Source organism: Elephas maximus, chromosome 22 (genome assembly GCF_024166365.1).
Source record: "Elephas maximus indicus isolate mEleMax1 chromosome 22, mEleMax1 primary haplotype, whole genome shotgun sequence".
Classification (NCBI taxonomy): domain Eukaryota; kingdom Metazoa; phylum Chordata; class Mammalia; order Proboscidea; family Elephantidae; genus Elephas; species Elephas maximus.
In genome coordinates this window covers 43,042,178-43,061,425 of record NC_064840.1, presented here as the reverse complement: position 1 = coordinate 43,061,425, position 19,248 = coordinate 43,042,178, and the positions used below count along the sequence as shown (strand labels likewise).

The following is a 19,248-nucleotide window of genomic DNA, read 5'->3' as shown; positions in this document are numbered from 1 at the left end:
ACCGTAGATCTAATGTTACCTTCTTACGTAGGAGTCTGTATATATATCAGTGCTAGCTGCTATTCTTTAGTTAATGCATCTGGACAGATTGAACATAACCAAGAAAAGTTGAGTTCAGTAGTTAGACAAATATAAGGAGATTACACAACCACCGAACAATTAATGATGCCTTCAGGTACTCATTTTAACTGGATGGAATCACAGTTACCCAACCTAGGATGGTTAAAATCGTTGGTTGGTTTTATAGTGTTAATAACGATCATAGGCATATGCTCCTGCTGTTACAAACAACGTATCCCTTCCTGTATCTCCTGGCTCAAAAGGCCAACTGTTCAAACCTACGTCCAATATCTGCCCCCTCCCCTAAGAACATGCCAGACAATTCCCATCGGGCTATAGTTCAGAATGAACACTGGTCCTGAATGATCAATGCCCAAAAAAGAAAAGGATGGAGTAAGACAGAGGTCCCCAGACTGTGGAAAATTCCACTGACTCAAGCAGCTTGTTTGAAAGGCCCCATGGGTTTACATTAGAATCCTGGTTCCTTTGCCTGGCATACCCTGTAGCTTTACATTAGAAACCTGGTTCCTCTGTTCAGGACGCTCCATAACTTTCCATTAAAATCTTGGTTCCCTGCTGCCCCCAAACTAGAGGAAATACGTAGAAACTGGTTTAGGCACCCTGTTGACGTTCAGGATAAACTTTTAGCTCATTAAATACCTCATGCCTCTGGGTGGAGCATAACCACTATTTTCTGAACATATGATGCATGAAGTTATACGTAAACCCCACTGGGCCTGCATAGTATGATTAAGAATGTTGCTGATGTAACTTGTATGAACTCCGTATTTCTAAACCCCTTAAAAGTAACCTTTTCGAGAGGCGGGACCAAGATGGCTGACTAGGTAGACGCTACCTCAGATCCCTCTTGCAACAAAGACTCAGAAAAACAACTGAATCGATCACAAACATGACAATCTAAGAACCCTGACCATCAAACACAGATCTAAAGAGTTGACCTGAGTGACAGGTGAGCGAAAAGCTACACCCTGAACCAGCGACCGCTTCTGGAACCCACAACTCGCTCCACAGCCTTGAGCTCTCACGGTTCCCTGGTGCCAAGTGGCGGGGCTGATAGTGGCTTGCTGAGGCGGGACAGGCACCGGACACAGCCCTAACCCCTAGCCCCTGGAGTAACCTCCATAGAGACTCAGCCAGGGTAAGCAGGCTGCACACTAACGGAGCTAATGAGAGAACGAACGAGCAACCACGGGGAAGCAGCAACTGTTTCCGGAGCCAGGAGCCAGATTCCCAGTCAGAAAACGTTGGCGCCGGGTTTGGGACTGGGCGGAGGGGAGCTGAGCATGGCATCCTGAGACGGCGCAAACACAGGACGCAGCCCTAGCCCCCTGAAGTGACCTCAGGGGAAGCCCAGACAGTGCACACAGGCAGCGCAGCAACCCAGATGACAGGAGGAGAAGTCACCGGAAGGCAGTGACTGGTTTTGGAACGAATGCGGCATCCCAGCCGGAGAACCCTGGCACTGGACTATGGCCCGGGAGCAGAGGAACTGACCACGGCTTCTGAGACAGCACAAGCACAGGACTCCGGCCTGACTCCCGGGGGCAATCTCGACCCAGCCAACGCACACAGGCTACCCGCCCCTCAGAATCTCAGATAAAACAGTCCTCAACAAGCAAGATAAGTAACTTTGTCTATATTCCTGGGAGCTACTCTCTTCAATCTATCTGATCCCTCCCCTCCCCTTCCCAGGCAGCTTCATTAACATTGGAATTTCCTGGGCCAGAGAGTGAAGTGCTCTGTGTTTTTTTCTTTGTTTGTTTCTTTTCTCTTTTCCTAACACATTCTCCTGGCCTGAGAGAAGCAGCTACAAAAAACCCAGGGACCAAGAATCCTTCCCTGACTTCCCAAAATTGGACTAAAAATACAGAACCAGCTCCAGCCAAGCATATGAGATCCACAGACTTGGGCTTTCATCCATACAGGGAACAAGGTGCCTATTATAATGCAAAGGCAATTCTGATAGGGATCTGACTATAATTGTTTTAGCAGATTACTGGAAAGACAAGTTTCCCAGGTCTGATACCTCTACCTATAAAAGAGAGCCCTCACTGACCCACAACGGGGAACTGAGGGCTGAAGCTCCATCCAAACCACGTAACCTCCCGCCATAGGGGTCTGAGGATAGTGACACCTACCAATCTGTAGAGGTAGAGGCGTTGGGTACCTAAGGTGCAGCTGCAGAGCCCACCCACCAAAGTGCTTTAGGAATAGGGACACACCTACCTCACTGACACTTGGGGGAAACCTGCCAGCATCCTGCCCCCCTGGGGTGTGACCCCCTGCTCCTACTAGAATCTGGTGCACACAACTAGCACTACTCCTCTAAGCGAATAGGTGACAGTCTATTCCACACACTTGGTGACCCAAAATCAGATTTTACTCAAGAATAGTGAATGGACTCTTAGGCTTATATTTCTGGTAATGGCCCAAACCAGCTGGTGAGAGGACATAAGTGATTCAAAGGATACAACAATCAAGACAGCACAATCTAGTAGCCCATCTACGTACATTGAAAGAAAACAAAACAAGACTCAGTGAGCAAATATAAAATAAATCATTACAATATCTTATAGATGGCTCGGAGACAGCAGTCGATATCAAACCATATAAAGAAGCAGACCATGACTGCTTCTGCAACTCCCCAAATTAAAGAATCAAAATCTTTCCCAAATGAAGATACAATCCTGGAATTGCCACATGCAGAATATAAAAAACTAATTTACAGAATGCTTCAAGACATCAGGGATGACCTCAAAAATGAAATAAGGCAATCTACAGAAAAACCCAAGGAACACACTAATAAAGCAGTTGAAGAAATCAAAAAGATTATTCAAAAACATAGTGGAAAAAATAATAAGTTACAAGAATGCATACAGCGACAGCATTCAGAAATCCAAAAGATTAACAGTAAAATTACAGAATTAGACAACTCAATAGGAAGTCAGAGGAGCAGAAACGAGGAATTGGAATGCAGAGTGGGGGACATGGAGGATAAAGCAATTGACACCAATACAGTTGAAGAAAAATCAGATAAAAGAACTTAAAAAAATGAAGAAACCCTAAGAATCATGTGGGACTCTATCAAGAAGGATAACTTGCGTGTGATTGGAGTTCCAGAACAGGGAGGGATAACAGAAAATACAGAGAGAATAGTTGAAGATCTGTTGGCAGAAAGCTTCCCTGACATCATGAAAAATGAAAGGATATCTATTCAAGATGCTCATCGAACTCCATATAAGATTGATCCAAAAAGAAAATCACCAAGACATATTATCATCAAACTTGCCAAAACCAAAGATAAAGAGAAAATTTTAAAAGCAGCCAGGGAGAAAAGAAAGGTCTCCTACAAAGGAGAATCAATAAGAATAAGTTCAGATGACTCAGCAGAAACCATACAGTCAAGAAGGCAATGGGATGACATATATAGAGCACTGAAGGAGAAAAACTACCAGCCAAGGATCATTTATCCAGCAAAACTCTCTCTCAAATATGAAGGTGAAATTAAAACATTTACAAATAAACATGAGCTTAGACAATCTGCGAAAACCAAACCAAAGCTACAAGAAATACTACACGAAATTGTTTGCTCAGAAAATCAATGACATCAGATAATAACACAATACAAGGTCACAGAACAGAACATCCTGATATCAACTCAAATAAGGAAATCACAACAACAAATCAAGATTAATTTTAAAAAGAAAAAAAATGGTCAAAACAGGGAATCACTGAAGTCATTATGTAAAAGATCACAAAAATCAAAAAGAGGGACTAAATACAGTAGGCATAGAACTGCCATATGGAGAGGAAAACAAGGCGATATAGGACAATACAAGTTAGGTTTTTACTTAGAAAAATAGGGGTAAATATTAAGGTAACCACAAAGAGGTCTAACAATTCCATAACTCAAAATAAATACCAAGAAAAACACGACTCAGCAAACATAAATTTGACTACGAAAATGAGGAACACACAATTTACAAAGAAGAAGTCTCAGCACAAAAAAAAGTAGGTGGAAAAATGAAAATTGTCAACAACACACTCAAAAAGGCATCAAAATGACAGCACTAAACACATTCTTATCTATAATTACGCTGAATGTAAATGCACTAAATGCACCTATAAAGAGACAGAGAGTCGCGGACTGGATAAAGAAACACGATCTGTCTATATGCTGCCTACAAGAGACACACCTTAGACTTAGACACAAACTAAAACTCAAAGGATGGAAAAAAATATATCAAGCAAACAATAAGCAAAAAAGAACAGGAGTAGCAATATTAATTTCTGACAAAATAGACTTCAAAGTTAAATCCACCACAAAGGATAAAGAAGGACACTAAATAATGATTAAAGGGACAATTGATCAGGAAAACATAACCACATTAAATATTTATGCACCCAATGACAGGGCTGCAAGATACAAAAAACAAACTTTAACAGAACTGAAAAGTGAGATAGACACCTCCACAATTATAGTAGGAGACTTCAACACACCACTTTCGGAGAAGGATAGGACTTCCAGTAAGAAGCTCAATAGAGATATGGAATACCTAATTGCTGCCATCAACCAACCTGACCTCATAGACCTATACAGAACACTCCACCGAACAGCTGCAAAGTATGGTTTTTTTTCTAGTGCACATGCAACATTCTCTAGAATAGATCACATATTAGGTCATAAAACAAACCTTTGCAGAATCCAAAACATCAAATATTACAAACCAACTTCTCAGACCACAAGGCCATAAAAGTGGAAATCAATAACTGAAAAATGAGAGAAAAGAAATCAAATACTTGGAAACTGAACAATACCCTGCTCAAAAAAGACTGGGTTATAGAAGACATTAAGGAGGGAATAAAGAAATTCATAGAATGCAACAGGAATGAAAACACTTCCTATCAAAAGCTCTGGGACACGGCAAAAGCAGTACTCAGAGGTCAACTTACATCGATAAATGCACACACACATAAAGAAGAAAGAGTCAAAATCAGAGAACTGTCCCTACAACTTGAATAGAAAGCGAGCAACAAAAGAATCCATCAGGCACCAGAAGAAAACAAATAATAAAAATTACAGCTGAACTAAATGAAATAGAGGACAGAAAAACAACTGAAAGAATTAACAAAGCCAAAAGCTGGTTCTTTGAAAAAATTAACAAAATTGATAAACCATTGGCCAGACTGACTAAAGAAATACAGGAAAGGAAACAACTAACCCGAATAAAAGACGAGATGAGCCATATCACAACAGACCCAACTGAAATTAAAACAATCATATCAGATCATTATGAAAAATTGTACTGTAACAAATTTGCAAACCTAGAAGAAATGGATGAATTCCTAGAAAAACACCACCTACCTAAACTAACACAATCAGAAGTAGAACAACTAAATAGACCCATAACAAAAAAAGAGATTAAAAAGGTAACCAAAAAACTTCCAACAAAAAAAAGCCCTGGCCCGGACAGCTTCACTGCAGAGTTCCACCAAACTTTCAGAAAAGAGTTAACACCACTACTACTGAAGGTATTTCAAAGCATAGAAAATGATGGAATACTACCTAACTCATTCTATGAAGCTACCATATCCCTGATACCAAAACCAGGTAGATACCACAAAAAAAAGAAAATTACAGACCTCTATCCCTCATGAACATAGATGCAAAAATCATCAACAAAATTCCAGCCAATAGAATACAACAACACATCAAAAAAATAACCCACCACGACCAAGTGGGATTTATACCAGGTATGCAAGGTTGGTTTAATATTAGAAAAACCATTAATGTGATCCACCATATAAAAAAAACAAAAGACAAAAACCACATGATCTTATCAATTGATGGAGAAAAGGCATTTGACAAAGTCCGACACCAATTCACGATTAAAACTCTCAGCAAAATAGGAATTGAAGGAAAATATCTCAACATATTTTTTTTTATACAAAGCCAACAGCCAACATCATTCTAAATGGAGAGAGCCTAGAAAGCATTTCCCTTGAGAACGGGAACCAGACAAGGATGCCCTTTATCACCACTCTTATTCAACATTGTGCTAGAGGTTCTAGCCAGAGCAATTAGGCTAGACAAAGAAATAAAGGGCATCCGGATTGGCAAGGAAGAAGAAAAATTACCTCTATTTCCAGATGACATGATCTTATACACAGAAAACCCTACAGAATCCTCCAGAAAACTACTGAAACTAATAGAAGAGTTTGTCAGAGTCTCCGGTTACAAGATAAACATACGAAAATCAATTGGATTCCTCTACATCAACAAAAAGAACATCGAAGAGGAAATCACCAAATCAATACCATTCACAGGAGCCCCCAAGAAGATAAAATCCTTAGGAATAAATCTTACCAAAGATGTAAAAGACCTATACAAAGATAACTACAAAGTACTAGTGCAAGAAACTAAAAGGGACCTACATAAGTGGAAGAACATACCTTGCTCATGGATAGGAAGAATTAACATACTAAAAATGTCTATTCTACCAAAAGCCATCTATACATACAATGTACTTCCGATCCAAATTCCAATGACATTTTTTAATGTGATGGAGAAACAAATCACCAACTTCATATGGAAGGGAAAGAAGCCCCGGATAAGTAAAGCATTACTGAAATAGAAGAAGAAAGTGGGAGGCCTCACTCTACCTGATTTTAGAACCTATTATACAGCCACAGTAGTCAAAACAGCCCGGTACTGGTACAACAACAGGCACATAGACCAATGGAACAGAATTGAGAACCCAGATATAAATCCATCCACATATGAGCAGCTGATATTTGACAAAGGACCAGTGTCAGTTAATTGGGGAAAAGATAGTTTTTTTAACAAATGGTGCTGGCATAAATGGATATCCATTTGCAAAAAAATGAAACAGGACCCATACGGCACACCATGCACAAAAACTAACTCCAAGTGGATCAAAGACCTAAACATAAAGACTAAAACGATAAAGATCATGGAAGAAAAAAATTGGGACAACCCTAGGAGCCCTAATACAAGGCATAAACAGAATACAGAACATTACTAAAAATGACAAAGAGAAACCAGATAACTGGGAGCTCCTAAAAATCAAACACCTATGCTCATCTAAAAAAAGACTTCACCAAAAGAGTAAAAAGACCTCCTACAGATTGGGAAAAAATTTTCAGCTATGACATCTCTGACCAGCGCCTGATCTCTAAAATCTATATGATTCTGTTAAAACTCAACCACAAAAAGACAAACAACCCAATCAAAAAGTGGGCAAAGGATATGAACACGCACTTCACTAAAGAAGATATTCAGGCAGCTAACAGACACATGAGAAAATGCTCTCGATCATTAGCCATTAGAGAAATGCAAATTAAAACTACGATGAGATTCCATCTCACTCCAACAAGGCTGGCATTAATCCAAAAAGCACAAAATAATAAATGTCGGAGGGGCTGAGGAGAGGCTGGAACTCTTATACACTGCTGGTGGGAACGTAAAATGGTACAACCACTTTGGAAATCTATCTGGCGTTTTCTTAAAAAGTTAGAAATAGAACTACCATACAACCCAGAAATCCCACTGCTTAGAATATACCCTAGACAAATAAGAGCCTTTACAGGAACAAATATACGCACACCCATGTTTATTGCAGCACTGTTTACAATAGCAAAAAGATGGAAGCAACCCAGGTGCCCATCAATAGATGAATAGTTAAATAAATTTTGGTACAGTCACAGAATGGAATACTACGCATCAATAAAGAACAGTGGCAAATCTGTGAAACATTTCATAACATGGAGGAACCTGGAAGGCATTATGCTGGGTGAAATTAGTCAGATGCACAAGGACAAATATTGTATAAGACCACTATTATAAGATCTTGAGAAACAGTAAAAACTGAGAAGAACACATACTTTTGCCGTTACGAAGGGGGGAGGGAAGGAGGGTGGGAGAGGGTTTTTTATTGATTAATCAGTAGATAAGAACTGTTTTGGGTGAAGGGAAAGACAACACTCAATACATGGAAGGTCAGCTCAATTGGACTGGACCAAAAGCAAAGAAGTTTCCGGGATAAAATGAATGCTTCAAAGGTCAGCGGAACAGGGGCGGGGGTCTGGGGAACATGGTTTGAGGGGACTTCTAAGTCAATTGGCAAAATAATTCTATTATGAAAACATTCTGCATCCAACTTTGAAATGTGGCGTCTGGGGTCTTAAATGCTAACAAGCGGCCATCTAAGATGCATCAATTGGTCTCAACCCACCTGGAGCAAAGGAAAATGAAGAACACCAAGGTCACACAACAACTAAGAGCCCAAGAGACAGAAAGGGCCACATGAACCAGAGACCTACATCATCCTGAGACCAGAAGAACTAGTTGGTGCCCGGCCACAATCGATGACTGCCCTGACAGGGAGCACAACAGAGAACCCATGAGGGAGCAGGAGAACAGTGGGATGCAGACCCCAAATTCTCATAAAAAGACCATACTTAATGATCTGACTGCGACTAGAGGAATCCCGGCAGCAATGCTCCCCAGACCTTCTGTTGGCACAGGACAGGAACCATCCCCGAAGACAACTCATCAGAAATGAAAGGGACTGGTCAGCGTGGGGGAGAGAGATGCTGATGAAGAGTGAGCTACTTAAATCAGGTGGACACTTGAGAGTGTGCTGGCAACTCTTGTCTGGAGGGGGATGGGAGGATAGAGAGAGAGGGAAGCTGGCAAAATTGTCACGAGAGGAGAGACTGAAAGGGCTGACTCAATAGGGGGAGAGCAAGTGGGAGTACGGAGTAAGATGTATGTAAACTTATATGTGACAGACTGATTGGATTTGTAAACGTTCACTTGAAGCTTAATAAAAGTTAATTAAAGAAAAAAAAAAGACCACTATTATAAGTTCTTGAGAAATAGTATAAACTGAAAAGAACACATTCTTTTGTGGTTATGAGACGGGGGAGGGAGGGAGGGTGGGAGAGGGTTATTTACTGATTAGTTAGTAGATAAGAACTACTTTAGGTGAAGGGAAGGACAACACTCAATACAGGGAAGGTCAGCTCAACTGGACTGGACCAAAAGCAAAGAAGTTTCCGGGATGAACTCAATGCTTCGAAGGTCAGTGGAGTAAGGGCGAGGGTTTGGGGACTATGGCTTAAGGGGACTTCTAAGTCAATTGGCATAATAAACTCTATTATAAAAACATTCTGCATCCCACTTTGAAGTGTGGCGTCTGGGGTCTTAAATGCTAACAAGCGGCCATCTAAGATGCATCCATTGGTCTCAACCCACCTGGATCAAAGGAGAATGAAGAACACCAAGGTCACACGATAACTATGAGCCCAAGAGACAGAAAGGACCACATGAACTAGAGACCTACACCATCCTGAGACCAGAAGAACTAGATGGTGTCCAGCCACAACTGATGACTGCCCTGACAGGGAGCACAACAGAGAACTCCTGAGGGAGCAGGAGAACAGTGGGATGCAGACCCCAAATTCTCATAAAAAGACCAGACTTAATGGTCTGACTGAGACTAGAAAAATCCCGGCGGTCATGGTCCCCAAACCTTCTGTTGGCCCAGGACAGGAACCATTCCCAAAGACTACTCATCAGACTTGGAAGGGACTGGACAATGGGTTGGAGAGAGATGCTAATGATGAGTGAGCTACTTGTATCAGGTGGACACTTGAGACTGTACTGGCATCTCCTGTCTGGAGGGGAGATGGGAGGGTAGAGAGGGTTAGAAACTGGCAAAACGGTCATGGAAGGAGGGAGCGGGCTGACTCATTAAGGGGAGAGTAAATAGGAGTATGTAATAAGGTGTATATAAGCTTATATGTGACAGACTGACTTGATTTGTAACTTTCACTTAAAGCACAATAAAAATTATTAAAAAAAAAAAAGTAACCTTTTCCCTCACCCTCACTGAGCAGTCTTGGGGGCCGTAGCCCTGACTGTTTCCTTTCCTTGGGCAAGGAAATAAAGGTGACTTTCTACCCTCTCACCTCATTCTCTCATTTATTGGCTGAGATAAGTCACGCCAAGCAGAACCTGGACTTTCAACCTGGCAACAACATAAGGCAAGGCTGTACGTAATCCATCTGTGGTAGGCAGCATGTAAGATGGCCCCAGTGATCCCTACTTTCTGGTACTTATATCCTTATACCATTCCCTTTCCTTGAGTGTAGGTAGGACTTACTGATTTGCCTCTAACTGATCAAAAACAGCAGAAGGAATGCTATATTACTTCTGATATTAGATTATAAAACGAATCTGCTTCTATATTGGATATCTTCTCTCACTCTGGAAGAAACAAGATACCATGTGGTGAGGTGGCTCTGTGCAGAGACCCATGAGAGTCAGTTTGGAAGCAGATCGTCTGAAGCCTGCCAACAACCACCTGAGTGAGCAAATCCATCCCCAGTCAAGCCTTGAAATGACAGCAGCGCCAGCTGACACTTTTCAACTGCAGTCAGAACCACTCAATTAAGTCATATCCAGCTGTTTAATTTTTTCTAGCTGTTAAGTTTTGGGGTAATGTTACAGAGTAATAGATAACTACTAATACACTAATATAATGGCCCAGTCTGAGAAAAATTATTCAATAGAATAGATTCAATATCCTCTTTCAGTAAGAGTAAGTCTATAAAGTATAGATTTTCAATATTAGAGAGAAATGTAGTGGCTATCCTGTCCAATATTCAAACAGGCCAATAATGGGAAATTCATGAAATCACAAGAAAACACGGCCTATTTTGGGCAGCATTAACCTTTATAAAATTCTTCCTTTTAAGGATGTATATAAAATTTGTTACAGCAACTTGTGATTTATACAACCTTTGCATATGTACTTTATCTGGTCCTCACTTAGCCTTTCTGAATTAATAGTATCTTTTTTTTTTTTTTTCCATTATACCAAGGAGGAAACAGGTTTGCTCTGCCAAATGAGGTTAAAAGCCCTGTTTTAAGGGTCCGAAGCTACTAAGTTGAACAGTATTTTAACCCAGCATGCTCTACCTTCAAGTCCAATATTATTTCCACTCTTCCATAGCTACCCAGGAAACCCTGGTGTTGTAGTGGTTAAGAGCTACGGCTGCTAACCAAAAGGTTGGCAGTTCGAATCCACCAGGTACTCCTTGGAAACTCTATGGGGCAGTTCTACCTGTCCTATAGGGTCACTTATGAGTCAGAATTAATTCAACAGCAATGGGTTTGGTTTTTTTTGTTTGTTTGTTTGTTTTATAGCCACCCATAATAGTATACTTGGTAACACAGAGAAAGTTCAGGCCTGAGTTACAAATTAGATGACCTGACACTTTTCCAAATTATTTTGTCCTAGATGCCAAAACAAAATAACTCCCTAGGTATTGCTAACAGATCAATATAATTAGAGACAGCATGTCCATTTATTCATTCAGTACTGAAAACTTGTATTTCTACAGGAGACACTGTGTACTTTCCAGCCGATTCCACCTCATAGTGACCCATACATGACAGAGTAGAACTGCCCCATAGGACGGACCTTTTAGGTTGTAATCTTTACGGAAGCAGATCGCCAGGCCTTTTCTCCCACAGGGCTGCTGGTCGGTTCGAATGCCAACCTTTTGGTTAGTATCTGAGCACTTAACCATTGCACCACCAAGGCTCTTGGCTAACATAATTATGTATTTGATGAAAATATACTTTAATGCATAAAAAGGAAGGAAATATAACTAGTTGGGGCTTTCGCAAGCAAAAGCAATTTCTGTGAAGCCTTTATGATTGTTTGTTTCATCCTTTACTTCCAGACATTGATCTCACATTGTTGGTATCCTGGTTTTGACAACGTCCAGAAAAACGTCAAGACGAGTCCTACGCACACTAATGAAATTCAAATGTTATTTATAAAGATTGTAGGAATTTAAACAACTCAGACTGCAATTCTGTTTGCTAATGGCACCATGGTAGAATGCTGCCTTCAAAGAATTGCAGCATTCTGTTAGCCCACATTAACAGCAAATGCTATTGGGTAGAAAAGGGGGGTTGTAACAACTACCAAAGAAGAAAAGTGTGTATATTGTGCTTCAATTTATGCTGAGAAAAGGAAACCTGGCAAACAACAAATACTTGATATTTTATAAGCCCTTGTTCATGGAGCAACAACATGCTTACATTCAAAAACGGCCTCATGCCACTAGCAAAAGGAAATGGCAACAGAAGTACTGGCACTCATTCAAGGAGAAAGTATAAAGCTTCTTGTTTACTGTTTAATTGTTAATTAGGCAAATTAGACCAGTTTTATTTCAAACATAACAACTGCATATCAAATGGACATAGGAAAGAAATTTAGTTTTGGAAGTCACAGTTTTTTAAAGCTAAAAGAACTCTTTCATTTAATCAAATTATTTCATTTTACAGATGAGAAACTGACACTCAGGAAAACTGACAGACTTGCCAAAGGTCATAACACTAGTTCAAAAAAAAAAGCAGAACTGAAATTATTCACTCAACTCTTCCTGGAGTTTACTATCTAGTGGGGAATGCTGGTAAGCCAGTAAGAAATTACAATACTACATATTAAGAAAATATCCCTGCAATAGAGATACAGTAAGATATGGAAAAACACAGGAAAGGCAGACAGCCCAGTCATGGAAGGTTAGGGAAGAGTCCCAGGGAAAGTGACATTTAAGATCTAAAGATAAATATCTATTACCCAGATAAAGAGGTGGGGTGTGGGAGGCGAAGAGACTGAAGAAAGGGGGGAAAATGTTCCAAACAGAGTAAGAGTAAAGTCCTGGAAGACAACACTCATTACTTAACTAGAATTTATAATATTGAGAAGCAAAAGATGAACAACGAGAAGTAAAGAGGGTCAGAGTAAAGAGTCTTGCAGGTCACAAGTCACCGAAGAATTTGGACTTTATCCTAAGGGCGTACGTATGGAAAGGTATTGAAGAGATTTAAGCTTGAGTATTAATTTATGAAGGTGTTGCAACCTAACAGTGAAGAATGGATTGGACTAAGAAAGCTGGAGGGAGATGCTGCTTCAGTCGTGCAAGAAAAAGGTAAGACTGGCCTTCAATGGGGAAGTGGCAGAAGAACAGAAAAAGTGGATGAATTCAAAAGATGTTCATTATCTAAGCATTCATTACCAAAAGTTACTTGAGGTTACAAGGTTTAGAAGGTTACACAGAGAGCCAAAAGTCATCTTAATATGAAATGGTTCTCTACTGACCACTGAGAAAAGAGTAAACCACTCAATGCTCCCTGACAGAAGAGTACTCACATCTATCCCTGACCAAATTACCAAGAGCAGTTATACACATCAAGAGCACAACAACTGTAAGATGCAAATACAATGCAAAACAACTATGAAAGACATTGTAGTTCTCAAAAAAGTTGAACAATTTCATGAGTTCAATGAAAATTAAGTTGGAGAATACTAGAATGACACCAAAGATGAATGAGGATCAGGGAGTGAGAGACTAATTAAGAATTAAGGAAAAAGCAACAAGGAGAACACTCCAAAGGAGAACAATTTTTGTATCAATACATTCAGAGAAGCCTTTGAGAAACCTGTTTAAGTCCTGGAATAGGTTTTTCAAAAATGCCCCTATGTATGATCTTGCTGCAAAAGTCAAATACAATGTAAAGAAAGTCACAGAAGTTCCTAAGGAAAAAAATAATGACAAAAATACAAAACCTGATTCATTCTTTTAATCTAAGAATTAACACATAGAAGTTGCAAATTTAATTTTACTGGAGAGAAGACAAAATGAGCTTTCAAAAAAAGTTTTTAGTTTATTCTTCAAGTTCAGGTACTATTAACATTTTTGTTTGATTATTTTCTATCAAAATTTGGTAAAATTCAGGTGCTTCTTCTAATGAAAATCAAACTTTGATAAGAAGAGCATAACCTAACCAAAGAAAGATAGGCAGTAACATCAGCCAAAGATTCTAATTTTGATTCTGCCATTTACTAGTTCTGTGCCTGCTGTCTCATCTATAACATGAGAACACCATTAACCTTCTAGGGATTAAATGAGATAATGCACATGAAGTACTTTAGCATGGTACCTGCTTCTCCTGAAACAGGTTCTCCTGGCCTCCAGCTTGTGGGATGGCCACTGTCACGAATCATCTACGCACTCAATAATTACCTAGTCCATATTAACTATGTCAATTAGTTTAACAGAAAATATTTCCTGTTGTTAGTTTAAACAGACTGAAATAACAACATGGAAACAAGAGGACAATGAATATTCTATGTTTTAAGTCAGGTACTTCAAAGACCACAATCATGTATGACCAGGAAATCTTTCTCTGGAAAATTTGATAAAGAAATAAGTACCTTATGAAGATTTCTTCAGGAAATTAAATAAGTGAGTTTTTGAGTTTAATTTTTATTGACACATGAAGACCAGTACAATTATTTCTGTGGTAGTAAAATATTTTGTAATATCCCTTTAATTCAGTCATTTATACGTGTTTTTTAATCATAAATTTTGTTTGTTTTAAATTTCTAATTTCATTGCATTTAGGCCAAAGAAAGTAATCTACCTGATTTTCTATGGTCAGAACTTACTGACATTGCTGACATCTATGTTTTCACTTAACAAAGCATGTTCAGTGTGCAAAGTTATAGAAAGCATAGTCGAAGACTGGTAACCCTTTGAGACAGTGTAAAAACCAGGGAAAAAGCCTTACTTCCTTTTACAAACACTGTTCTCTAAACATGTCATGGTCTAAGTCAAAAGACATATCCCCTACTAAGCTAACTGGGAACCTGTATTTAACTCTTCATATTCTCAACCCCTAGCACAAGAGTTCAAAAATTTCTTGATAAATAAGAAAATAAGCCATTACAACACTAAATCACCTTATAAAATAGATGAGGCACATAAATTTATTTCTCTATTTTGAAACAGAAAAAAAGAGTATTAGGTAAAGTATTTTGTTCAATGCTGATAACCTCTAGAAGGAGTTAAACTGTCACTACAACTTATATCCTTATATCTTAGATTCTGATATCCTGTATTTCCCGGTCCAGTATCTAATTCACCACATCACCTCTATTAAGATGAAAGAAGACCTGGAAGACCTGGTAATACTCATGTTCTCTTCAACAAACTCCTATTACATGTCATTACCATCTCTCTTGTGGCATCTGTCACTAACTCATATTATATAACAGTTTGTGTACACATCTTATCTGCCTTACTAGACTATGGGCCAGGAGTGTCTTAGGTTTCATTACATTCTCGTCATAGCATTTCAGGTTGTTGTTAGTTGCAACTCAGGGCAACCCCATGTTTCATGGCACTTCATACAACTGTTTCTTTTTCATTTTCATCTCTCTCATTCATATTGAATAAATTACTCAAGAAATGACTAACTAGTCAACTCTCTATCCTTAAGCAACACCTTTAAGAAGCAAATTAAAATTAAAATTATCAACAATAACCTTGAAGTTGAATAGAAAAACAAGGTCCAAAATGTCAGCCAAACAAAAGGAGTCTGTGAGAAGGATGGAGAAGTGCAGCTTAGTTTTGTAAGACAGTGGAAACTCCTTTTCTGTGACTCACTCAACTGTCAGATTAGCACTAAGTCATTTTATTCCCCAAAATACCCACAAGCAATCATGTGATTCAGTGTGCCTAAGAACCCATTTACTTGCAGGTCCTGGTGAAACAAGATATTAATCACTAGGAAGAAACCTATGCTCAATCCATAAAGATTGTGATTATCACATAAGAACCTAGTGATTATAAATCTGGACACCGATGGAGGAAATGACAGCCTACTTTTTATTCATCCGTTTTATCAACCATTAAAAATATGCCGTGGGGAACTTACTTTGAGCAGCCAAGTGAGAACTGAGTCACGATATGGAACAAATTTATTCTTGTTTTTGCCAGCACTCTGATCTGCAAGGGCTGAGATAACCAGACCAAGGGTTGTGAGGGACCTGCATTGTACAACAAACCACAAAAATCACTAAAAACTGAATATATCAAATGTCACATTTTAGCACAAAGACTGAATATCAAGATGTCTTTGTACCTGCATGTCAGCATTTTACTGCTCAGTTTAAAAACACATTAACTCTAATTAGCTGCTATCCCTCTAGTACTACTTTAAGCAATAAAACTGCTTAGCTCAATTTTTTTTCTTTTTTGTACAAAAAAATGTGAGCTGCAAATCCTCAGGTTGAGATAATTACACAAACAATACACACACCTTTAGGAAAGGAAGTCCCAAACATAATACAATGAATTAAAACAGTTCAAAGTAAAATATATACACTTATGTGTGTACTTATTTATTTTTTTTGTTTTGTGTATATATAAAAAAATTCTATAATCTCCTTTCAAAAGTAATGTAGCATCTGGACGATGGTGTTCTGTAATCTCTAGTTAGTTTCTGATGACTTGCTATATGTCCTTCCCCGAGCCATGAGGGTAGAAAAGATACCTGACCATAAAAGAGCTAGCAGTTCAGCCTGAGGGAAAAAATAACCGTATGAAGGAATTGGTAAACTAAATATTACTTCATAAAGTCCTAGTTTCTTGGTATAGATAAAACCAGAACCAGAACAAACCCTTTGCTGTTGAGTCGATTCTGACTCACAGCGACCCTATAGAACACAGCAGAATTGCCTCATGGGGTTTCCAAGGAGAGGCTAGTGGATTTGAACTGCTGACCTTTTGATTAGCAGCCAAGCTCTTAACCACTGTGCCACCAGGACTCCTGGTATAAATAAGCAGTTATAAAATGGCAAAAAGGCAAGCCCAATGTGGGTAGTGAGCATGTTGCTTGTTTAGACAGTGACACACAAGTCAAGGTCGACAGCTAGACTCTGACAGAACAATGATTTTTCTTATTTTCTATAGCTTAAACCAGTGGTTCTCAACTGGAACATGATGCTGTCTCACAAGGAACAGCTGGCAATGTCTGGAGATGCTTTAGGTTGTCACAACTAGCGGGTGGGGCGGGGGTGGAGTGGTTACTACTACTGGCATCTAGTGGCTAGAGACCAGGATGCTCCTAAACCTAAACATCCTACAATACACAGGACAGCCACCCCTACCTTCACCTCCCCCAAAACTCCCACCAGACAAAGACTTTTCTGGCCCCAAATCTCAAAAATGTTGCTGTTGAGAAACCTTGAATTGACTGAAGCTGTGCTCCTCTGCCCCATCAGACACCTCAACAAAACCAAACCAAATGCACTCTGGCCCCCCCAAAAATACTAGAAAAACATTCCAAACTATTTATTCATTATAAACTTTATTTTTCCAGAATCTTATTATTTTTAAAACCATACAAAGTCCTCTATTTGGCTATTAAATCAATAAATAAAAGTGAGCTTCTGAAAAACTTACTTGTTAATGTTGCTCCCTTCCTTCAGCCTATCACCTGCAGCTCCAGTTTTTGTTGCTCTTTCGCTGCCCGCTAAATCAACCAAGCTCAGTTTGCCCACTTTTTCTCCAGATGTCTAGGATACAAATTGATAAAAAGTGATACCGTGTCTACCGAATGGGTTTATTATCTCAATTATAAAAGAGTTATTAACATTATTTCTAAATTGTTTTGTACTGTTGTAAAACAGTATAATTGTAAAATCTAATAATAGATACACACAAAATATAGGACTCTACTAATCTAGACAGAGTGAAAGTTAATAAGTCTCAAAAAAGCAGTGTCCCCCAAAATGCGATGTTTTGAAGGGAGTCCAATACAATTTTCATAGAGAATACTTATAAATATAAAAGTACTTTTATATTTATAAGATATAAATTTTAATAATTTGAAACTATGCTCTTTAAAATTTCATGAATTTTTACCTAAGGGAAAATATTTAATATTCTTATTGATGTTAAAAAAATTAATGTGACTTTCATACAATAAAAGAATCCTTCGATAAATCAAAAACACTTTCTAAAGTTTTTCATATAATTCATATATAATAATTCCCTTATTTCACAATTTCAGGTGTAAGATTTATATTGTTTTCCTAGATCAGACATATAGATACCTTTTTGGTAGATAAAATTTCTTTTTTGTAGATAAAAATGTGAGCTGTAAGACTTTTGGTCAACGTAATTACACAAACACCATGTATAAAGAGTACACTAAATTAAAACATAGTTTTAATAGTTGGATCATACACACAGGCACATACACATAAACATACATTTAACAGATATTTTATACTCCAGCAGCAATACAAGAAATGTGGGAAACGAATGCCAAAATCCATAGACGGGATCATTTTTTCTAGAACTTTAAAATATATGATGTAAATGTGTTGCAAATGTGTTGACTCAGCCTCCTGAATCAAAAGTACTTTTGGTTTAAAAATAATAAATAAAAGCCTTCAGTATATTTTTTGTTTTATACTGAAAAGGAAATAAGAAACAAAGAAACTTTTGTTGTTATACTAATCTAGTCGTGTTGGTAAAAGAAGAAAAAACATGCTTTCAGCAAATGAAAATCTGATGCCAAAATATAGCACTTTTGCCAGGGTGATTATTTTAGCTTCTGGTATTTGAAACTGATTCACTGGGGGGAAGGTATCATAATAAAATATGCAAAAACTAACATTAAGAAGTAAGGGAAAACACAAATGGATGAGTCAACGGAGAAGTCTTCAGTGTGGTAGAAGCATACACATCTCTGGCTCTGTTTACTCTTCACAAGATTCAAACCAAATACAAGATTATTCTATAAATCTACAATTTTATAGTGTCATTTTCTCAGTGTAGCTTAGTCCTCCTAGTAATTAGCTGTTCAGAAGGTAACATTTCAAAAGAATTTCTACAAAATCTGCAACAGCATTGATATTAGCTTACAGTTAGCCATCGTAGTCTGGAGGATGGCACTGAAGGATTTGGCAGGCATGTAAGGGGCCTGGTCTGGGTGAGAGAGATCTGACGCTGGAAGAACAAAGACCCAGCTTGGCTGGGCAGACAGGGCAGGGCTCTGTGAATGAAGAGGGGCTGAGGAGTGCTTCTGTGAAGGCTGAACTCGAGTTGTAGTAGAAACTGTGGATCATCAGCTTCCTCAGCTTCTGTTCTTTTAGTTGAAGAGGTTGAAGAGCTAAAACCTATATTTCTCAGACTTCCTTACAGTCAGGGCCCACAATATGACTTAGGCTCCGCCAATCGTATCACTTGCTTCAGATCTGGAAAGCA

The 19,248-nt window shown here is 38.7% G+C and overlaps 1 protein-coding gene across 5 annotated transcripts in view; it reads right to left on the bottom strand.

Moving 5' to 3' along the window:
• Window positions 1–19,248, bottom strand: part of KIF13B (kinesin family member 13B) — a 346,406-nt gene that overhangs the window by 196,370 nt on the left and 130,788 nt on the right. For all 5 annotated transcript variants that reach the window (XM_049865676.1, XM_049865675.1, XM_049865679.1 and 2 more), the window contains 2 exons: window positions 17,437–17,549; window positions 15,908–16,019 (listed from right to left, as the gene is read on the bottom strand). In XM_049865676.1, coding sequence (XP_049721633.1) covers window positions 15,908–16,019; window positions 17,437–17,549 — 225 coding nt within the window. The remainder of the gene's footprint in view (window positions 1–15,907; window positions 16,020–17,436; window positions 17,550–19,248) is intronic.